At 55.6% G+C, this 23276-nt stretch overlaps 1 protein-coding gene across 1 annotated transcript; it reads right to left on the reverse strand.

The window, feature by feature from the left end:
• Positions 1-6: 6 nt before the first annotated feature.
• Positions 7-20408, reverse strand: ADORA2B (adenosine A2b receptor). Its single transcript, XM_063341407.1, has 2 exons — positions 19700-20408; positions 7-4183 (listed from the first exon to the last, which is right to left on the reverse strand). Exons 1-2 carry the CDS (start codon positions 20026-20028, stop codon positions 3490-3492), a joined length of 1023 nt encoding a protein of 340 aa, XP_063197477.1. The 5' UTR covers positions 20029-20408; the 3' UTR covers positions 7-3489.
• Positions 20409-23276: the final 2868 nt, after the last annotated feature.

A 23276-nucleotide genomic window follows, 5' to 3' on the forward strand; every position in this document is an offset into this window, starting at 1 on the left:
GACTGATGGCAGGTCTGCGCTTCTGCTGTGTTTACTGTAATATGGGGTCCTTGGAAGTGGAACCTGGCTGCTGTGCTTTTAAATTGACCCATTTCAAACAAGTCGACCAGCTCACGTTGGCAGGCAAGGCAAGGCAAGGCCGTCCGCATCAGACGCACACCACGCTGCAGAGCTGGGAACCGGCTCCTTCAGCTCTGTGACCCGCTGCCCCTGCTCTGCGATCGGGCTCCTCCTCCAGTACAGCGTGGCCTCGTATGACACACCGTGTGAACGCAACACCACAAGAAATAATGGGGCACAAGCTGAGCCAGGTTGTGTAGGTGGTAAATTAAGCATTCTGTATGTAAATAACAGTTACTGCAAATACAAAATCTGAGCAACGTGAGGAAAACACATCCATCCTATGTACATCAGAGCAGTAAGGAGTGGTAGCTGAATAGCTACAGCTGCACTCGCTACAGAAAGTTCCTCTGCCATTTTCACTTCACATTTTTATAGAAACCTTCAGAGCTTTTTTTTCCGGGGGGGTGAGAGAGGTGTCCTATTTTTATTTTGCCTTGAAATTACTTTGGCTCAGATCCACAAAGGCACTTAATGTGCCTAAAGACCACGGTGACCCGGGCCATAGTTAATAATGGCTAACAACCCGATGGCACAGTCATAGTAAGGAAATGCCACGTGTGTCTACAGGAATTCTGGCTCATGGGAGGGATACGAAAGGTAGCAGTAGTGGATGCCGAGCTGCAGTGCGAGCTGTCACAGGTGAGCAAGTGTTCTGGGACCGTCTCTCTCTCTGTATTGCAGCGCTGTGTGTTTCAGTCTGTCCATGCTGTCCAGAGTTTGGTTCATTTTCAGCCAGCAGGAGCCGGGAGGGGGCGGGGGGAAGCTTACATTCTTTGTTGTAGGGATAAATGTGGCTTGCAACCACTTTGCAACACTGCCAGACCTGCAGGTGAAACCCTAGACGTGATTAACAGAAGGAACACGGCCAAAGATAATACAGAAGGGAAAGAATGAAAGGAGGAGAGAGTCAAACCCTGCCCAAATGGCAGGAGGTGGCTACGTGTGCTGGCTGGACTATGACCAAGGCAGATGCAGCAGAGCTGAATGGGGCTGTTAAAGGAGAAACACGTGGGACAGGAACTTTAACTATTCAGATTCTTCAGTATCTGAGATACCGAGCTGTAGCTAAATTTGGACATTGCACAAACATGTACGAACCCGTTCAGCCTTTACTGGTGATTCACCAAGGTTCGGGGCTGGATCTTGTGGCTGAGCTGCTCCACACGTGGTCGCGAAATCCATCACTCCTAGTGAACCGCCCGCTGTCTGCGTGGTGAGCCCTAAGCCATACCTGCAGCTGCTGCCTGCAGGTCACAGCAGATGTTGCAGGAACAGGATTTCTTCAGCTTTTCAGCTGATTTTACGCGTTATTTGTCATATGCGCCAGAGAAATGAAACTTCTGGGGCCTTATAGTACCCCCCTTTTAGTGCAATGCAGTTAAAAAACCCCAGAAAGCTGATTTCTACGTGATTCAAGTACAATTTATCAGGGACAAACTGCTCCAGGCATCACAGTCTGTCCACTGGACCTGTTCTTCAGGAACTGGCTGTGTTCAAACTCCCCTCCCTGCTCCCTGGCTGGAAAAGGGCCGCTCCCTGTCTCTGCCTCCCTACGGGAGTCACTGTGGAAAACAATATTTAACACACATCCTGGCACCCCAGCCGCTCACCGATGGCGTGGTGATGCTGCTGGCCTTGGGTGCTGGGGGGAGAGCTGGTACCTCCTCCCCACGCAGGGGCCCTGGGGCGAGACTCCCGTTGGTGGGAGGGCCACGGGGCGATGGCGGGTCTGGGCTAGTCGGGACCAGCTGTGTCTGTACCACAACGGGCTTTTGGGCACCAAGCAGGGAGGCTGCCGGGCGCTGGTCTGGCTCCCCTCCTGGTTCCTCTCGGCTGTGGCACGGAGCTGCCCTGCAAAAACAAAGGACGTGCCCGAAACGCCGGGTTCGTTTGCAGCCGCGCGCGTGCCGTCACGCGAGACGTGGCGCTCGTACTTTAACGCGCCGGTCTCTCTACCTTTGTCTAGTTTTGCATATCACAGTCACTTATTAAATCAGGTGCGGTAATTACTGAGCTGTGGCTGCAGAGAGCTGTTAACTTGCAGTACCAATTAAGACGGCTCTGCTGATGAGTGGGCTTTGTCCTTACAAGGGGCCAGGCCTCCCGGCTGTCTGCAGCGGCCAGGCTGGGCCAGCCGCAGGGTGAACTTCTTCCCCAAAAACCTTGGCCAAAAATCAGGTCGCAAGTCAAGGCATTCTAGCTTCTCGAGCAAATTAGCTCCCTTCCAGTCTCTTTTGCTACTGATGCAGGTCAGGATTAAAAAAAAAAAAAAAAAAAATAATAACAATAAAAAAATAAAAATCACTATTAGAAAAAAAAGCCCTCCCAGCTTCTGGGGGTTACTGGGCTACAGAGGAACCCCAGCAAGACCAAGTTTTAGGAATCAGGCGAGCTGCAGCATCCAGCTATCAATCACAGCTAAACCCTGCACTTCTGGAAGCACTGCAAGGCTGTCAAGTTTTGACCTGGGAACAAAAACCTAATTGTAGAGCTCACGTCACCAAGGGAGCGTTCGCACAGACCGCGGCGACTCTGGCCCAGGCTAGCTGAGCCCATTAGGGCACTTCTGCCTTTTGCTTTTCGATAGCTGGAAACAGGTTTGAAATCAAACCCGAAGCATCGGTCTGCACAATCCTGTAGACCAAAGTGATTTAAAGGCAATGAAATGGCTGTTCTAAAACCTCAGTCAGCTCTTTTCTACAATTTTTCTCTTTCAGTAAGTAGCGCTTCCATATTGGGGCCAAAAATAGCCGGCCAGTTCTCATCTTGTTTTCCCATCAACACGGTCACGTCCCTCAGAGCCTGGAACGCAGATTCAGTTTCACACCAGCAACTGGGCTAAGTAAGACTTTTTCCCATCGGAGAATACGAGCTGCATCAAACAATTGATGGAATAATTAGGGTATTACCAAAGTGCTGTCAAGTATGGACTTAAAGAACAACCCCAAACTAGACACAAAATTATTACTTCTAAATGAATCAAAAGATTAAAAAATAATAATAATAATAATTAAAATAAAGATCCTAGGACTTGACATGAGCAGCACAATCGGGGAAACACCCCCAGCAGGTGGGTCTTCCACAGTCAGTGTCTGACCTGGAAAGGAAATACAATACGATCACCAGCACTCACACAACCTGGGTTTACAGTCGAGGGTGAGCCGCGCTGTCTCCCCGGTCAGGTTATTCCTCTAGGAGGCACTATGTTAATTACAAAAATAATAAAAAAAAAATATACAACTGCATAACTGCATAGTGGTCATCTCTGAGCACTCCTCCGGGAGCTGGCTGTAAGTGTTCACGTAGGCACGGGGAAGGGTAGTGTCGGGGGCAGACGGCGGAACCCTAGGAGCAGGACGTGCAAGGTCATATGGTCACGGAGGCTACCGGAGAGTTAATGTTGGAGACAGTCAGGTGCTGGTTGTTGTCAGTGGTGCACTTCGGGAAGTCGTCCGTCTTACAGAGGATCTTGGAAATGATCTTGCGGAAGGTGTAGCGGAAGTCCCTGATCCTGTAGGCATAGATGATGGGATTGATGACAGAGTTGGCGTGGGAGAGGATGATGGCCATGTACATCACCCATTCAGGCTTGGATTTGGAGAACTCCTCGTGGAAGTGAGTGATGCAGTTCAAGATATGCAGGGGCAGCCAACAGAAAGCAAAAAGTCCTACAATGATGGCCAGAGACTTGGCTGCGTGGACCTCCTTCTGCAGTGTGGTCCTGGAGTTGCCCATGAGTTCGATCTGATGCAACTGTTTGCAGGCGACCATGAATATCTTAATGTAGATTCCCAGCATGATAACGAGGGGAAGCAGCACGCAGCCAAAGAAGTTGAAGTACACCATGTAGCTCATCGTCACCACGTTCTCAAAGAGGCATGAGATGAAGCAGCCGTGGTGCTCTGTCCTGGTGTTAGCCCCCGTCTCATTGGTGGCGTTGGGACAACCGCTCATGGCTTTATTCCAGCCCATAAGTGGAGTCAGTCCAATGCCAAAGGACAGGAGCCACAGCACAGCGATGAGTCCTCTTGCCCGCTTGCCGGTCACCAGACTATTATACCTACGGCATCAAGAAAAAAACCCAAAATAGAGACATTAAGTAAATGAGCACTCGTGAGTTCCCCGCAGTTAAAGTCATCAGCGTTTTGGCCAGTGCCACAGAAGCCCCACCCACACCCACGCGGGAATCTCACCTCTGCGACCACCGGAGGGGTCAAAAATCTCACCTGTGCTCTACGCCTACGCAGAGTGATTGGGGGAGGTGAGTCACTTACTATTCCTGAGAGGTGCCAAGCGCCATCCCTGCCCACGAACATCCTTCAATAGCAGGTAAGGACTTGGAGTCTTAAAAAAGGCTTTATCATTGCAGGAGCCTAAACCACCAACTGCAAGGAGGGCAAAAGCAAGGGGAAGGCTCCTCCGTAACCACCAACTTACTCTCTTGCTCTAAGCAGCCATTATCAGGCACGCCAGGGCACGTTGCTGGGCTACATGAACTTCTGGGCTGACTTACTACCGCTGAGACAATGCTGGCTCTCGATTCTACACTGTAATGGGTAGCTAAGAAGGACTTAACCAGCATCACCACATGTGTACAGCCTTTATACCACAGCCAGCCCGCTGCAGCTTGGGCTGCTCTTACGCCCGCAGCCATGCTGGTTTTCACTGGTGTTAGCTGTCCGGTGATGTGATGTCCCTTCCCGTGGTACCTCATACGCTAAGGTGGGAAGCACACATGTGTGTGGAAACCAGGGATCCTACCAGTTTCCCAAACAGAGCAATTCCTGGCTTACACATCCCAGACTGCAGCCCACGCAAGTTTGTTGTGGCTGGATAACAAACAGCCTGGAAGGCTTTTCTGAGCCAGCATCTGAAAGCAACCGCTCGTGATGGATTGCTTAGGAGAGGTACAAGTTGGGGTTTGTGTCTCCATTCAGAGTCTCGCATCCAGGCGTGGAGCTGGCAGCCAGGGACGCCGGGCTCTTCTCCCCCCATTTCATGTCCCTGCTTTGTGCATCCTCCACCGGCGTTGGCCTCTGCTGCTCGTGTATGTGACGTGCCGAGTCTGCAGGACACGCACCATCGCGGGGCCCTGAAGCCAAACACTTGGACCTGCAGCTTCCGAAGCCGTCACTGAGATTAAACCACACGGCTGTGCGTAGCTGCTGCTGTCAAACGACGCCTGTGCTCTGCTGAGCCGCCAAAACTGCTTGTAAAGACTCAGATTTTTTAAACAAATGCTTTTCTTGGGCACCTGCTGCTCTCACAGGTTACAAAGCAGCTCCGCGGTGGCCCAGGGACGAGCTGGTCCAGTGCTGAGGGGTGCAGAGCCCCGCGCTGCCCTGCACCTTTCCTAACCCCACGTACTGGGTGCCTTCATGGCAGAGAAAAAAAAGGTGCCCCTCCAGCCCCCAGGGACACAAACAGAGCTGGAACCTAAAGCAGCAACAGTCGGGCTGGTTTGGGTGCAACCAGAGCAGATGCCAACATCAAAGCATCAGTCGGGTCGCTCTTTGGAGATACGAAGAACTCGGCGACTGCCAGAAAGACATGAAAAACCCATTACTGTCCTCTCCAGAGCCAGTTAGCGTCCCGTCCTTCCCACACCCTTCTCTCAGCGCTTGTTTACTCTGGCTTGGCTACCCCGCTCCTCCTTTCCGAAGAACGTTTGTTCCGATTTTCTTCCGGCCCGTGAGGCAGGGGAGGGTTTCATTCCCACAGACCCGCAGCTGCGCCTGTGAATCACACTGCGGGCGCCTCCCTGCGAGCCCTGCGTCCCTCTCCTCCTGCAGGCTACAAAGACGGGAGGGTAAATGGCGGGGGGGGGTCTGCCAGCACGAAGGGGCGGCACAGAGGGGCTGGGGAGGGGGGGCCCTCGGCTCCTTCTGGGCGGCCGCTGCGGCACGGGGCTTGCTTTGGGCACCGCCGGGGCTGCCCGAGGACGCGGGAGCAGCGGCCACATTCAGGCGATGCTGAACTGTGAAGACGTTCCACGGCATAGACAGCTAAAGGGCAGGCCCAGCCACCGAGGGGTTTCTCCTGCGCTTTTCTCTCGTTATTATTAACTCCCGCTGCGTCAGAAGATGAGAAGTTATCGGACAGGGCATCGTGGAGGCCAAGCCCATCGCTTGCAGCACCCCTGAAAACTTTAAGATTTGATTCCGAGCAAGTTCCCAGAAATGCGATCTCTTGGCAAAGTCTGAGTCTCCAGCTACGCCGTTGGCCAAGCTCAGTCGTTGCTGTAGGAGCGCCGGGAGCTGCTGCTGCCCTACAGCTCTGCACGTGGGAAGAGAAAAACGTGGCTCCTTGGCTTGTGCTATTCACTCTTAGTCGGTCACTTTAGTTGCTCCTCTGCTGCCTCGGTCACGTCACATCCCAAAACCTATTGTAGTAAGACTGGAAAATGCAAAAGGGACCCTTGTTCAGGAAGAGATACTGGAGGGTCAGGAGGTTTGTGTGTCTGAATCTGCGCAGGAGCACAAGGAAAAGCCATGGTGGCTCAGCTGAGCCCGGTGTCCCCCACTGGTGACATTCAGTGCTGCTTCTTGCTGAAAACACATGGCCCCAGACAAGGTTTCTTCCATCCGCTCCTCTCCTGAACTCTTCTGCAAAGATAAGGCTCGGCTTGAAGGTTTACTAGCCCAGTGAAGAAGTCACTTCGTTTTCCAGGGGCTGTGATGGTGGCACGTTTATTTTAGTGTTGCTCTTGCCCAGCGCATGCAGCAGAGCTGCAGCCAGCAGCACGGTTAAGCCGGGGACCCTTCCGCGAGGAGGAGGAGGAGATGGAAAAACGTGCTGCGCTCCGGGTCTGCGAGAGGCAGAGCTGAGCAATGGCGAGGGCTGCAGGCCCGTCCCGCAGGGACGAGATGGTGCTCGTTGGAGTGGAGATGGTTACTCACAGGGAACAACGCGCTCCTTAGATCAGCTCTTCATTTTGGCCGGGATGCGCTGCCGGTTCCTCCCAGCGTCTCTCCTTGCAGTGGGTCGATCCCAGGTAACGACGGTGGTCGCTGCTGGGACTACAGCGAAGGGTCACAGCTGGTCGCTGAGCTACCGGCCAGACGAGGCCACGGTGAAACTGGAGACAGTTCGATGCTCTAAAGTTGTTCATTAATTACCTTATTATTACCTTAATACACTTATTCGGTGGGACGCTGCCTTAAGTTAACGGAAGTTAAGCACGTCCTTAAAAATAAAGATGTGGACGACTATTACCAGGTCAAGGCACCAGCAGTCTCGTTAACGAGCCACTGCACACAACCGCACACAACCTCCTCATAAAGCAGCGGCCAGAGCAGCAGGCACGGGCTGTGAGACAGCCGAGACCCAGCTTTTTTCCTGAGCTCTATAAAACATGACCAGACAGTGAGGAACCAACAGATTTTTCACAGCTCTGAATGCTCCAGCAAACCCCTCCTTCATTCTCTTTTAGGCTTAATATTATTAGGCAAAAAAAACTATTAAAGTAAATTTACTCACCTGAGTCTGCTCAATTAATGTATAACAAATATTGAATCTCCTCTATGTTTCTGCCCAGAGGCATCAAATGTTACTTTAATGTAAACAACAGCTGAATATTTTAAAATGATTTATTGAGATTAAATAACCTGGCGATGCATTAGTCCCTTTTACACCGCCAGGCAAAGTCTCTTTACCGGTGTAATCACCAACGGGCAGCTAATTATCCCAGCTCCCACCCCGTGTCCCCGCAGTGGACACGCTGCAGACGCCCCGATGCCATCCCCGCTGTGCTGCCACCATGGAGCGACGCAGGTTTCTCTTCTTCTGCCGTACATAACTGTACGTTTGCCACCAGCGTCACACGGCCCGGGCCGCAGCAGGGCAAATACTTAAAGGACAGTTCAGCTGCTCTTATGACACGGCTCTGACCCACCGGAGTTGTCACGTACAGGTGCCAGGCTGCTGGGTCTGTGCCTGCTGTGCTGCCACCGAGAGGGACCAGCGGCAGAGCCCTCAGCCAGGGCACACCACGGCTCTGCCCAGCCACCGCTCTGCCGCTGAGGCTGGAGGAGGTGTCCCCTGCGCCGGTCCTTGGGCTAGAGATGGTGTCCTTCACCCAGCACACATCGCTCTCGCCTGTGGCCACTTCAGTGACAGGCTCAGCGAGGTCCACAGCTTTTACGGAAGAGCATCATGGCAACCACCAAAGCGACAGAGTTGTCCGTTAGCGCGGGCTGCTGGAAACCTCTCGGCACTCTCCAGGCGCCGTGCCTCCGGTTGGGAGGACAGGCAGGGTGGTTTGTTTCCTTTTTCCAAGAGATCTCATTGCATTTCTACTGCTATTTACTAGGGCTGGACATCAGCCAAGACACCCCGGCAGGTCCTGCTGAGCCCGGCGGGAGCAGAGCGGGACGCTGCCCGCCTGCAGCCAGCCCAGCCTCTCCCGGCATGGAGTTCGGCTCCCGACTGGAGGGAGCATCTCCCCACCAGCCCATCAGCGACCCCACGGAGATGACCCAAGCAGAGGCACCGCTGCCCCTGAGCTCCCATCTCACGAGGAGCCTACGGCGGCAGCCAAGGCGGAATTCAGCATTTCGGGAGATTAGACTTGGGGCAGGGACCAGCAACGGCCTGGAGGAAAGAGTCTGGAAGGGGACTATGAGTCCCACATTATGTATCCCCAAAGAGCAGGAAGTGGGGAGAATTCCCCACTGACCCCAGAAGGATCACAGAACCGTAGAATTGCCCAGGTTGGAAGGGACCTTTCAGATCATCGAGTCCAACCATCAACTGAACACTGACAAAACCCATCACTAAATCATGTCGCCAAGCACCACGTCTACCCGTCTTTTAAATCCCTCCAGGGATGGTGCCTCGACCCCTTCCCTGGGCAGCCTGTTCCCTTGCTTGGTAACCCTTTTCAGTGTAAAAATTTTTCCTAACATCTAATCTAAACCTCCCCTTGGCGCAACTTGAGGCCAGATGAATGGATCAAAATGCGGTGGTGCCACACACCTCCTCGCCTGGTGGGGGCCGGTGGGCCATGATGCTGGCCTGGGCCCTGGCTGATGAGTTACTGAGTAAATAAACCCGGGGTCAACAAAGAGCAGAGCCAACAGCAAAAAGTTTGTTTTGCCGAGCATTTGAGATGTTGTGCTGCTGAACGAAAGGGTGAGCTGCAAGCTGAGGAACTGCGCCAGCCGTTCCCACCGTGTGCTCTGTGGTGCAGGGTCCGCCCCGCGCTGGGCAGCCTTCCACCCCGCAGCCCGGGCCCTGCGCAGGGGCAGGCAGGCGGGAGGGGACCCCTTTGACCGTCGCCTGCGGGGCGGCACGACCCCTCTAACATCTCTTCCCCACGGCAGCCCTCTTCCCAAAGCCCTTCCCTACCTCCCCGCTACTGGGCCACCGCTGGAGACAGTGTCCCGTGCCCGGGGCTGCCGGGCGGCGAGCGGACGGGGAGTTCGCAGAACTCGCCCTACGCAGGTGCTCTGATACAAACAAGCAGTGATAATTTATAGGTTTCTATTTTAAGCGTGAAGGAAAATACACAGACACCTCCATTCACAAGTGGAGACAGCAGTTTGGCTGCCAGGCATTGTATCCTTCTCATCCACTCGCAGCTGTACTTTGCATATTGTGCCTCGGGTATTTTTTTTGTTTTGTTTTGTTTTTAATAGCATGAAATAAGCAGCATTGCTGCCGGTCTGTTTGCTCCACGCACAGCCATGGAATGGAGATCACATACCAGCTGAGACATCCTGGCAGGACATTCTAAATTAATCATAAATTGCACCTTGGGGAGGAGTGGGGGAGAGGGAGAAAAAAAAAAAAGAAAAAGCTGCGCTTTTTAGCCAGGAAGGAGTTGGCGATGAGAGTGAGAAATCTGATTAGCGGTTGCGGTATCAGCCGAGGAAGCGGGACATCTGCGCCTGTCCGTGTCCAGCTGCAGACAAATCGCTTCCTCCTGCATCTGTCCCTATTGTGCGCAGGGGACGGCAGCAGCGTCCCCCGCTCCCACCCCCGGCCTTCCTGCCGGGGACGCCGAGCTGGACGGGTTCCTGCGGACACGCCGGCACCCACCGCTCGCTCGGGTGGGCGCACGGGGCGGGGTTGCTTGGAGGGGGAGGAGGCGTCGCTCGGCACCCTCCGTTCCGGGAGCATCGTTCCCGCTGCCTTCATGGGAGACGCGGCAGCTCGGCCCCTGCGCCCCCACCCTCCAGGGGACAGAGATGTGGGGGGCTCTGGGCTCCCGCTGACAAAAGCACGCACCCAACGGGCAGCTCCCCCCACCCGCAGGGAGCACCCCCCCCCGCCAACGCTGGGCAAGCGTCCCTCGCTGTTGTGCAACCCTGGGTAATGACATGGAAGCGAGAAGAGCCGTCCCTCGTGCCCCGCAGAGCCCGGCCGCTGGTCAAGCCTTGCCTTCAAAAGGGTGGCCGGGCGGGGGGTGCTGCTCCGAGGCTTGCGCCTGGGCACTGGGGGACCCCACCTCGCCTTGGCTCCCACCGCACGGTGAGCGGGAACGGCCGCCCGCTCGCCTGCCGGGGCGCTTCGGTTTCCAGTCCTGCTCGAGGCAGCGAACCAGCAAGGTCACAGGTTGCAACGCTTTGTTTTTAGATTTTGGGGGCGGGGGGGGGGGTTCGCTAAAAGGCATTTAAATCACAGAATGGTTGGGGTTGGACGGGACCTGCGGAGATCAGGCAGTCCAACTCCTCTGCCGAAGCAGGGTCACCCGCAGCAGGCTGGACAGGAGCGCGTCCAGGCGGGTCTGGAGACCCTTCTCCTCCAGCGAAGGAGACTCCGCAGCCTCTCCAGTAAAGACCAGAAGGTGCCTCTCTGGTAAAGACCAGAAGGCCTTCACTTCCCCCAGGGCTTGCTTTGTTCATGCCATACGGCATTTTTCAGCCTTAGTCTGAAATAAAAGCTAAAATAGAAGATGCTTTTGAACTAGTAAGAGAAGCCGACAAGCGCAGTGTGTGATGGGAGGCTGTGAGGGGCTGGGGCTGCTCCAGCCCTGCCGTACTGCCTGCTGGCTCTCTGGGAAGCAATTCCACCCGGGAGCAGAGTCACAGAGAAGCAGACGGATGCGGGGCAGAGAAAGGCAGGACCAGCAGCACAGAGCCCAGGGCAAAGCGGTTCTGGCTGAGGATGAGCCCTCGGGCGGACGGTGGCCGTCTGCTGCCCCCAGAGGAAGGCAGGGATGGGGGGGGTGGCTGCCAGTCAGAAGCAAACCTGTTTGCAGCCCCAGGTTAACTGCTCCTCAGTTATGAAGACTCCAAATTACTCTTCCCAGGACAAAACCCACTTGTGCTTCACACTCGGCCATGGCGGTGCCTCTTGGGATGAGTTGGGCGTACGGAGGGGACCATTCCTACCCCTGGGTGCCCGCTTGTGCCGGTGTGCCCCAGCCCAGGCGACAACCACACCAGGTCCTGCAGCCTGTGAGCTCGAACTATCATAGGATCATAGAAAGTTTTGGCTTGGAAGGGACCGTAAAGCTCCTCCAGTGCCACCCCCTGCCCGGGGCAGGGACACCTCCCACCAGCCCAGGTTGCTCCAAGCCCCGTCCAACCTGGCCTTGAACCCCTCCAGGGATGGGGCAGCCACAGCTTCTCTGGGCAACCTGGGCCAGGGGCTCACCGCTCTCGGATTAAAGAGTTTATTCCTAATATCTAATCTAAATCTCTCCTCTTTCAGTTTAGAGGTATCCATAGCCATGTGCTTATCCCTCCTGTGAACTCCTCCTTCCCCGGGGTGAAGGCTCCGCTCTGCAGCCCCCAGCTCCTGCCTCACCCCGCTTTGTCCCCACACACCCTTCCACGGGTGGCACCTCACCCTGCCGCTGCCAGCGCTGGCCCAGGGCAGGGGAAGGGCGCCGCGTTTGCATGTGGGAAGGAGAAATGCGGACGAGCACAGGTTTCGGCCCAAAGCACCCTGCAAACGGCACGCATTTGGGTCGTCTGGGGGAACAAGAGAATTAGAAGGGAAATGGCATCCCGGGCTGCTGTGGGGCGGGGAGCGGTGGGAGGGGGCGGCCGCGGAGCTGTGCACGTGTTGAACACCGACGCTTGCGACGTGTGAATGTTTTTCTCACAAGTTTCTCAGCAGCCAGGCAGGACTTTTCCTTCGCCACCCTGGTTTGTGTCTGCAGGAGCCGGCCCCAGCCAGCTCTCGCCCCCGACGGGGGGTGAGAAAAGGTGACTGAAAACTGAACTGAGACGCCCGGGGCACAAGCGGGTGCAGGGCAAGCTGTGGGCTCGCTGCCTGCGCTGGGCAACCCCCGGCTGCCCACGCCTGATGCCGGGGCCGGGGGGGGGGGCACTGCCAGAGGCGCTCAGAGCCCCCGCGGCACAGGAAGGAAACGAGCCGAGCGCTCCCCACACACCACCTCTCACGGGCCAACAACCGGAGACATCAAAACACCGGCAGCCGCCTCAAAACGCCCATGTGCAGGCAGGGGTGTGCGACACCCACCCGCCCGCCGTGCCCCATGGGTGCTCCCGAGCCCTGCAGCACAAAACCCTGGTTCTCCCGACCCAAGACTGCAGGGCTGAGAATCTTACAAGCCCGCAGCCCTCCCGAGCTCTTCCTCGGCGCCACCCTCCCTCCAGGGCCCTCAAACCCCATGTTATCCCTGAGGGTGCCTGGGGCTGAGCATTTTTGTCATTCCAAAACCTCCCAGAACGGCCAGACCTCAGACGTGCAGCACTGGGGCAGCTGAGTTAAAGGTGGCTGGTGGAGGTGAGATACGATACGATTCACAGCGAGCTCTTTGGGTGCGATCCTGGCTATAGAGCCGTGGTTGGGACCGCTGCCCTCCCAGGCACCCGCTGCCCTGCGCTCACAGATGACACGCAGGGGTGGGGAGATGGCAGATCTCTGCCAGATCACTCTTTCTGCAGTGAAACGGGCGCTGAAGCCCTTCCCGAAGGCCCCAAACGGCCACTCCATCCACCAGCCCCAGGAAGCTGCAAGGTGCTCTCCCCACAGAGCCTCCAGCGACCTCCCCAAGGGCTGCTGGGTCTCGCGTGGTCAGCACCGAGCCCAGCACCGTCACCCCCCCGCGCCCCGTCCCAGTGTGCCCCATCCTGTCCTTGCTTCCCTGCCCGGGTGCAGCCGGGCTCGGACCAGCCGCCAACACCGTGTCCAGCCCCCGTGTGCCACCTGCGCCATTGCAGAACGACGGGCAAATGCCACGGAGGAGAATGACAGGCCTGAGCACGGGGGAGGGAGGATGTGGCCAACGGCCGCCCCTGCAGCACCGCAGTCCCTGGGACTGGGGAGGGAGTAGGATCCGGGATGCGGGGTGACGGGCACTGATGCACCACGACGGGGGTGCAGGCAGAACCCCAGCCGCGGTGTCACCCGTCCGTCTGCCCAGCTGCTCCTGCAGGGACCCTGCTCTGTCCCTTGTCCCCAGCGGGTCCAGCAGCTCTGGTCACGGAGCTCAGTGACGTGCCAGTGGCCCACATGGCACCGGAGGGTGAGCGAAAGGGCACGGACACACCCCCACCGATGTATGCGCAGGTTATTTGTGGCTCAAGCCCAGCCCGATGTCATCCGTCGGATTAGGAGGTAATCCGCTCTTTGGCACGTACAGATTCCCTCGGCCGCCGCCGGACTTCGCAAAGCCACCGGAGCCCACGGGGAGGGGAGAGGACCGACACATCTGTAGGCACAGCTGGCGTCACTGATTCCTGGCATCCTGGGGACCAAAGCCGTCTATAGCACAGGAGCAGCGGCCCCAACGCCCCCCGCGCAGCAACCGCCCGGCGCGGCCAAGGGCCGGGCCAGAACACGCCTCAAAGACTCAGTTTTGTGGTCTCTGCTCATTGCTACGACAAACAGCAAATTCGGAAAAACCCCAAGAACAAGCCCGTTAGTTAACAAAGCAAAAACTTTTAAATATAAAATAAAACAGCTCCCTGTCATAACATTTTGTTTTAATATATTTCTGGCAGAGAGGTCCGAAGGTCTTACTTCTGGAGCAAAATTCTGATCAATTTCAAAAGCTGGTTTTTTTCCCCCTAAAAATTAACCTGTATTTTTAACAGACTGAGATGACCAAAACTGAAAAAAAACGCTCCTAACCCCAAATCTCCAGGTCCTGGCTCAGCCCAAGGATCGGTGCCCTCAGCCGACAGCCTGGAAATGGGAATTCCAGCTGCTGCTCCTCAGCCATCCCTGCTGTCCCCCGCCTCCATGGCAGCCGTGTCGGGCCAGAGGCCTCGCAGAACTCTCAAATTCCCTTCCTGACGGGATTTTGCCTTTTGGAAGGGAAGTGACCCCTGAGGTGGGGGAAAAATTATAAAAATTAGGGACAGGCATTGTAAGGAAACCAGGCAGCGTGCAACTAAAAATAGCTGTGATTTTTCCCCCCTGGCTCCGGTTTGTGGCCGTGAGGCCACATGTGATTATTCCTGATTCTTTTTATTTGTGCTTCTATCTCTAGAGTCGGCTGCATCCGAAGCCCAGAGCGAGCGGCAGCCCTGGGGGGAACCCAGGGACAGGTAAATGGGGAATGCCGGCCCCCGACTGACTCCACAACCCCCCCCACGCTCTGCCTGAGCCGAGCTCGACTGTCCCCAACACCCTTAAAGAGGTGACAACGCCGCTGCTCCAGCCACCGCGCCAGCGCTCGGGCCAGGTTTGTTGCACATGAAGTTTATCGGCTGGTGGTAACCTTGGCCTGGCACAGCCATGGGATGGAGGTGGGAGGCGGAGCATCCACCCCCCTGGAATAGCGATGCCCTCCGTGCTGCCCCGGGTCTGAGGACGGGGCACCGCGCGTGTGAGCCACACACAAAGAGCAGAACCCGCCTGGGAGTTCAGATGAAGGGCAGCGCAAGGCTTTCCCTTTGGAAAGGAAATGAAGCAAGGGCAGAAGAAGGAAGAGCAGCTGCAATTCTGTGTCGCTGGTGGCACGCAGAAAATGGCAGGTGAAATCCAAGGCTCTGAAGAGGATTTTCTCCCCTCCCCAGGGGCTCCAGCCCTCCCGCCTGCCATAGATACCCACCAGTTTGCTTTGCTGAGGACCAGGCTGGGAGTTGAGAGGACTCCAGGAACAATTCTTTGCGGGAGAACAGGGAGCCCCCTCCTCTGCAGCAGCAGGGCCCAAGGGAGGGCAGGCAGCGGTAAAGCATCAGGCACCCCACCTCACGAAAGGGCACTGCACAGCTAAAAGGATCAGATAAGAGCAACAACAACCACCCAAACGGAATTTGTCAATTTGTCCCCATGAGGAGAGCAGAAAGGAGCTGGGCTGTTGCCTTCATCGTGTCAAAGACAAGAGGGGCAGCAGCTCCGGCGGGAGACAGGCGGCACCGGGAGCAGAGCGGTGCAGCACCATTGCCCGACGGTGATCCAAGCGTGGATCCCAGCGCGGATGCTCTGGCTGCAGCGGGGCAGCCAGGGCTCGGCGGGGTGCAGGAAGGGAGGGGACCTGGGCATGGACACCCTGCTCTGGTTCATGGCAGAGCTGCCTGGGAACACCAGTCCTGCACTTCTGCTAGGGAAAATGGGAGAGAACTAAGTCCAGGGGGGAAGAACAAGCACCAAATCAGTTCAAACTGCAGGGAGCTGGGGCTAATTCTCCCTCCGCGTCTCAGCTGGGGTCTTTGCCAGGGAGGCAGCAGCAGGACAACATCCACTGTCCTGCAGGAGATTACCAGCCGGACAAGGGCACACAGACCGTGATGTAGTACAGCGTTTCATTCTCCTTTTGCTCTCTAAATACAGATATTCTTCTCCCTCCCTAATTCCTGACACGTTTGTTCCAGGCTTCTATCCGTACCTACAATCATTAGCCACGCCAAAGGATTTTGGTTAATGCAAATAAAAGGGAAAGATTTTATTCCACCTACAAATCTTCCTTGGCTCGCAGCTATGGGGCCGTGGGGCGAACTCCAGCTCTGGAGAAAGCCAGAGAGCGAAAGCCTTAGCACCGCACTCGTGCCAAACACTCCGCGGGACGGATTTACTGCTGCTGAAAGATGCTCAATTGCCTGGCTTTGATGTTCTGCTTGGAGGAAGTGCTGCGGAGGAGCAAGATTTCGGGGCGGGGGGGGTTGGCAGATGAGAGCAGGGATGGTGCCGTGTACCCGGGGCATGGGACCGGCACAGGGACGGACGCAGGGACAGCAGCGGCTCTGCCCGGTCGGGAGCACTGGGCTGGGAGCACTGGGCTCCAGGAGGGATGCGGGCAGAAAGGCAGGGCTGGAGCGCGTTTGAAGACAAGACGCCGCGTCCAGGGGAGAAGGGACCCTGGAAAGGGCTCAGAGCCGCAGCTGCACGAACCGGGGAGCGCGGCGGGGGCTTCTCCATAAACAGTAAATTTGACAAAAACAAACAAACAAAATAAGGGTTTCAAGGGACAGAAAGAATTCGTGGCTTCAGGTCAAATTCGGCAAATATTTTTAGCCCGAAGAGGGAGGGTTCTAAAACCCCATTTTTAAATTTTGTGAGATTTTTGTTTTGCCATTGCCTAGAGGAGAATTTGTTAGTTCCTTTCCAGCGAGGGGGGGCTCCATTTCAAACAGCAGCACAGCAACGTCAAAAGGGTTAAGCAACTCAAACAAAATCCGCCAGGTTGCTCAGGATCACTTTGTTTCACTGAAGCCTCCCAGCATCTCTGGTTCAGTTTGACTGAAACAATTTTCCTCTTCCCCATGGGATTTTTTCTGTTCAGCCACAGAACTGAAAAATCCATTATTAGCCTGGCGGTAATGCAAACTTCGCACACCCCCAGCCCTCCGGCCTGCCCAGCCTCTCAGTGTGCTCAAACAGCCCTGAAATAGCAGCGAATAATGTGAAAAATGCTCAGTTCTCCATGTCCCTGCAGAGGTTTCCACGGGGAGCTGGTACACTGGATGCGACAGGGACACTCGTCTGCTCTGCAACAACTGATTATTTATTGTAATTGCTAGATAGGGCTGGGTACAAATCATTTTCTTAAACGTTTAATACTTCATGGCCTGTTACCAGCCTCTGCGCCGGTCTCCGGGATGAGAGTTTAGGTAAGAAAAACTTTTCCTAAGGTTGCCATTCCCCCAAACCCATGACCAGCTTTCCTTTTCCGCAGCACAAACCTCCTCCCAGAACCAGTGCGTGCCTCTGCCCAGAGCGGGAGGCTGGACAAGCTCCTGCCCCCTCGCCGCCGGCAGCACCATGGAGCATCCTGGGAATAACGACGCTGAGGAGGCAGCTCTAACTAAGCCTTGGTTGGAAAACCCTGCTGCAGCAGAGAAGCGTTTTGCCCGTGTCGTTTTATAACCTCCTCTACCCTCTTCTGGTCTTGGCCGTACAAATAAAACCAGCCTTTCAGTGCCGGTCCCTAAATCTCCTGTTGCCGAAGCAATGACCCGTCCATTGCCCTGCAGTCCCAGCGGTGAGAAACCGCCTCCTCCTTTTAAAGGGGTTTTACTCACTGGTCACCTCTGAGAGCAAGGAAACGGGCCACGATGCCAAGACCAAGTTTAATCCAAACTTCACACTTCAGACCAGACCAGAACGGGACCTCTGGATCTCCGCTTACAGCTGAAGGGGCTGTATGTGTCCTCCTAGGAAGCGCTTATAGGAATAAAGACATTCGTGCAAATGGAATAAAAGGTTTAGCCTAAGACGGGGTGAAAAAGCAATGCTGGGAAAGGATCCCAAAAGCAAGGCAAAACTGCCCTGGGATTTCATCCCACACAGGTGTAGGAGCTGACCTCTTGGAGAGTCGAGCGAACCTGCTAGAAACAGGGGCTGTGGGAAAAAAAAATAATAAGAGAGCGGAGGAAATAGCTGCTGTTTTATCAGTTCACGAAACCACTTCCCTTCTGCAAAGAAGTAAATGATCCCCTCAGAGCGTTTCTGACCTGCCGCTCTCGCCTCGCGTTCCAGCAGCGTCGAAAACGAGCTCGCAAGATTCAGCTTCCTCAGCCAAGTGCTGCAAAAATCACTTGTGGTCCAAAGGAAAAGGGTTACACTGAACAGCCCGGGCTCGAGCAGCCTGCTCGGCGGTGGTGCTGCGATTAAACTGAAACTTCAAAAATGGGACCTGCTTCTGTAGCTGCTGCTGTGCCACTAGCCCCCATCCCGAGAAATCCCCAAGGGAACGAATGGAAGAGGCACCAAAGCATTGTCTGGAGCTAGCACGGGTGGCTGGGAAGGCAAGGAGCCGGTTTCAGAGATGCTGGCAGCAATCGGGGCTACTCTGTGTCCGCTCCCTCCCGTACAGAGCTCGGCTCTCGCTTACGCTGCATCCCGTGGAATTTCCATGCGCCCAGCTCCGACGGCACACGCAGCCACTCAGCACACATGCATTTCCATCACCAGTTTTTATCACCTGCCCAGTGGCTAATTAATATTTGAACAATGTACGGGCATTCTCCGATGCAAGGTGCCAGAACAGGGCGAAGGGGTTTTTTTTAAGTCATTTTAGGGTGGATTCATCGCTCACGTGAGGGAGATACGAGAGACAAGCAGAACCTAGGAAAGCTACAGCTTACACAGCTCAGCTGAGGTCCCCACTCCAAATCTGTCCTGTTTCCCCACAGCCTCCACTTCTGAGAGCCCCCTGAGCAGTCCTGGACTCCCCAGCGGGGCTCCATACGAGTCTTTTTCTCGAGGAGGAACAACAGAGACATGAAGGAGACTGAGACTAAGGGATCAGGTCACTCGCAATGCAAAGCCGGGGGTTCGGTGCACTTAAGCCTACAGAAGCTGCTGCGCCAACTGCCTGGTGAAGCGCCTGTAAAACCCACTCAGTAAGATTTTGCCCCATGAATTAGAAGGGAAGCAATTTATGACCTTTATGACTTGGATGAAAGTCTAAACTATGAAATTCTGACACCTGACGTATGAATCCTTTCTGCTTCCTTCCTCCCTCTCCTTTCACAGCGTATGCACAGAGCTGACACCTTCTGACGTGTACTGATCTATACGCTCTCTTACCGTAAGCACGCAGAAGGAAAAGGTACGTACGCAAGCACCGAAATGCGGTTTCAGCATTTGTAGATGCAGTTTCAGTTCATTCACTATAGCCCTCTAAAAACTGGAAGACAGCCTGGTTAGACTCTAGTCCTAGCTGAAAATGAGAAGTATGTACAAAGTTGTATTAAGGTCTATTTAAGATGACTTTCAGCCTTTCTAAAAGTATTGTGACCTGAGCGCCTCAGGAAGAGACAGAACAGCCTACAGACCTGCTTTGCTTATAGGCTGGGAAGTAGCTGAAAGAGTGGTTGCTCCTATATTTAATTGCCTGGGAAGATGCCCAGACGCCACAATGATGGGGGCTGTATAAATACCTACATAGATTAGCTACAGCTATCCCAAGCACAAGCACACTACTACATCACTGCACAGCCCCCGCAAGAAGCCACTGACCCTCCCAAGACAAACGTCCTCAAGAAACTCAGCTCCCAGGTATATTTGGAAGCGAGAGGCAGGATACTGAAAACCTGATCCCGCTCCTGCAGCGAGTGCAGAATCTCTGTTCTTTTCATTGTCACCTGTGAGCAGCAAACCCCTTATGGTGACACTAGAGATTAGAAGTTCTGTGCTCTAAGGCAAGGGAGGTCACAGTCTGGGCTGTCACGGAATGTGGCTACTTGTGTGCACTCCAGTCTCTTACCTCAGTGGGATCTTAATAGCCAGGTACCTGTCGATGGCCACTGCCAGAAGGCTGAAAATGGAGCTTTGGGTCAGCACCAGCACGAAGCAGGCGAAGAAGAGGCAGCTGTGAAAATCCACCTGGAATCCGATGCTGATGGTGATGGCGAAAGGGATGGCTAGCAAACCCACCGCAATATCAGCCACTGCCAGGGACACCAGGAAATAGTTGGTCGCATTCTTCAAGGTACTGTTGATGGCCACGGCCCAGCAGACCAGGACGTTGCCGGCGATAGACAGCACCGCGATGATCAGTTCCAGCACGATGTAGGTGGTTTTCAGCGTGTCCATGGCGAGAGCCCAGGGCGAGGAGCTACAACCGTTCACGAGAAAAAGGTACTTTCCACCGGGCGCCCGTCCGCAGGTACCAACAGGCCACGGGGCAGCGCTTCCCGGCCAGAAACACCCATCCCCGGGCTCACCGCCGCCTCCCGCCCGGCCGCCGGGGCGTGGGGGGCCGGAGGGGCGCGGCGAGCCCCGGGCCGCAGCCCCCCGCTGCCCGCACCGCCCGGCCCCCGCCGGGCATCCGCGGCCGCGCTCCCGCGGGGCACCGCTCACCGCCCGCCCGCCGCCGCCGGGCCCGGCCGCTGCGCCCGCCGCCGGGCCATCCGCCGGCACCTCGGGGCGGGACGCGACGGGAAGGGACGGGACGGCCCCGCCGCCGCCGCTCCGCCCGGGGATGCTCCGCCGCCCGCCCGCTCCCCGCGGAAAGCGGCTGCCGGCCGCGGCGGGGCTATTTCTGCACATGGGGCGAGCGGGGCGGGGAGTGCGCGGCGCCCAGGCGATTGGCCGAGAACCGGCGGGCCCCGGGACGGCACCCCCGCACCGCCCGGACCCGACCCCCCGCACCGCATGGACTCGGGACGACACCCCCGCGCCGTCCGCCTCCGACACGGCACCCCCGCGCCGCCCGACCCCTGGCCCCCCGCACCGCCCGGACCCGGGACGGCACCCCTGCACCGCCCAGACCCGACCCCCCGCACCGCACGGACGGGGGACGGCACCCCCGCACCCCCCGACCCCGGCCCCTCGCACCGCACGGACCCGGGACGACGCCCCCGGACGCGACCCCCCACCATCACCCGGCTCCGACACGGCACCCCCGCCCCCGGGACGGCACCCCCGCACCCCACGGCCCCGACCCCCCGCACCAGACAGGCTCAGGACGGCACCCCCGCACCCAGGCCCCCGCACCACCCCATCCCCGCACCCTGCTGCTGCCCCCCCGGGCGCAGAGGCCGAGCCGGCGGGCTGGCTGCTGCTCTCCACGGGGGTTTTGGGGGCGCTGGGCTGCGGCCCTCCAAGGGTCGCTTTGCCAAACAAAAAAAGTGAAAAAGTGAAAAGTTTCCCCGCAAGGTTTCGGGCCACACTTTCCCCCCGCGCGACCGGGGCTCAGATGTTGCTACAGGCTGTTGGGACACCACCGGGGGTGTTGCCACACGGGGAAAATTCCCCACGAGCAGTGCACTGACCAAAAGTAAGCGATTTCACAAAAATCATGACAGCATCGAGTCCGTAGACAGTTATCACGCAACGTGACATTTCCTGATGTAAGAAAATGGCAAAATACCATGGATTAGCAAACGCTATTACTCACAGGGCTGAAGTAGTTAAGTTTAGACCTAAGGAGCTTGGAAAAAATTAAAATCTGATGCAATCAAGGGTTTGGTTGTCTGGTGGGTCTTAAAACCAGCAGTGTATAGGAAGATAAATATAATTTAATAACTACTTACCATTTCATTGCACCTTTCATGCTTTATGTTGTGTCCACCACCAAAACACAACCAGACCAGAGGCGGAACGTCACACCAGTTCTGTAGCATGCACCAGCACAAAATTAATCCAGGACAGAAACTAGAAAAAAACCCAAACAATTCAGAAAAATAAGCCTTCCCGTAGCAAACAGAAAGTAAAAGAAATTGCCATTGTTTTGGTTTGGGTTTTTTTTTTTTTTTTTTAAACAAATTTGGAAATGAAATCCCGTGGAAGGGAAAGCTTTGTGGGGATCCAAAGTTAAAGCAGAGCAAGAACAAATGGGGAGAAAAGGGATCAAAATGATTTCTATGGACATGGCGTAAATGGAAACACTCTGATTGACTAGCAAGGCTTTGGATCAGACAGATATGAAGCAGAACTCTTAATTTGTATTGAATGAAGCCATTTTTTTCAAGTCGGACATCTCAGGAGCAGAATGCTGAAGGATGACTCGGATGCTGGAGGGAAGCCGTGCCTGTGGTGTGTTTAATTCGATGGGGACGTACAACAGGGTCCCCTTCGCTCCGTTCAGACAAAAGGATCTGCGCTCCGGGAGCATTGCTGCCCCTTCCCTCCCGCCTGGCAGCTTTGCACTTCGCTGGCGCAAGGGAAGGACCGATTCCCACGACAGCACTGACAGGCGAGCGCGTAACTCCATCGGTTCAAACCTCGGTGTCCGCCCGGGACCGCGCTGAAAGGAAGGAGAGAGTTTTGAGAGGAACTTGGGGCTGCCGGAACGCAGCCCCCCCGTGCCAGGCTGCTCCATCTCTCTCAGCACTTGCTGGATCCTGAACTTGCCTACACTGGTTTGGTTTATTTATTATTTTGGGATGAGTGCAGCTTCCCTCGTGCAGAGCCTGTTATAATCATGTAAACGATGGTAAACTCTCATGGAAAAGCACTTTTCCCCCCAAAGCAATGGATTTACATCAGGGTTTTTACACATATTGTTTTCCTAGCGCTAAAACATGTGCCAACAGAAGCCTTCTGCTGCTTTATAGCACTTCAGTGAAATGAGCATTAACTTCTTGCAGTGGATACATTTTATTAGGAAAAGATCTGCTTTTGTGATTATGGAAGTGTTTTTTACAGGCCGATCCAAGGGAAAGTGTGGTTTATCAAGTCAGACACAGACAGAGAAACCATTATTTCAGGCTCCGATGAATAGGTTGTTCGGGACAAGGTCTCTGCGAGACAGGTAGTGAGGCGCTGCGAATGCCGTGGATTTTGCATTACGGGGAGATTCATGGCTCTCCAAAGCAGCGAAGCCTTTGCCAAGGTCCAGTGGTTTATTTTGGCGTTGCTTAACTGATGCAGCTGAACTTATTCCGAATACAACTTAGCTGCAAGCGGAGCCGAGGACAAGCGTGCTCAGCTCTTGCACCGACCACGGTTAAATCCTGCTGGCAGCAAGAGGGGCATGAGCCCATTCCCAGCCCGAGACACAGACCCTGCCCTCCAGCTGCATTCTTCAAGCCCTGCTTGAAAATATATGGCATCCTGCACCCTACCATTAAATACCAACCGAATGTGCTGGCCTTGTAAAGTAATCATCCGAGCAGGCGTTGTGAAACTCTGCAGCTCTTGGGGCTCCAAGGGTGATGAAGCCGTAGGTGATAATGTGCATTTTTATAGACTGGAGTCTGTAGAGGAGCAAGGAAGCCACACCACGAGCAAATAAATATAGCCCAAAGCTCGCAGCTCGTGGAACCCATTCAAGAACCGAAGCATAATAGTAACACGGCAACAGGTCACTGGAGCACCGTTGGATGCGAAGATGTCAG

This window comes from Chroicocephalus ridibundus, chromosome 7 (genome assembly GCF_963924245.1).
Source record: "Chroicocephalus ridibundus chromosome 7, bChrRid1.1, whole genome shotgun sequence".
Classification (NCBI taxonomy): Eukaryota; Metazoa; Chordata; class Aves; order Charadriiformes; family Laridae; genus Chroicocephalus; species Chroicocephalus ridibundus.

Excerpts from the sequence above, each read along its gene's own strand:
- ADORA2B (XM_063341407.1), bottom strand. The coding sequence starts at position 20,028 with ATGGACACGCTGAAAACCACCTACATCGTGCTGGAACTGATCATCGCG. Across the intron at positions 4,184-19,699 it reads GCTATTAAGATCCCACTGAG|GTATAATAGTCTGGTGACCG; the intron begins GTAAGAGACTGG and ends TTGATGCCGTAG.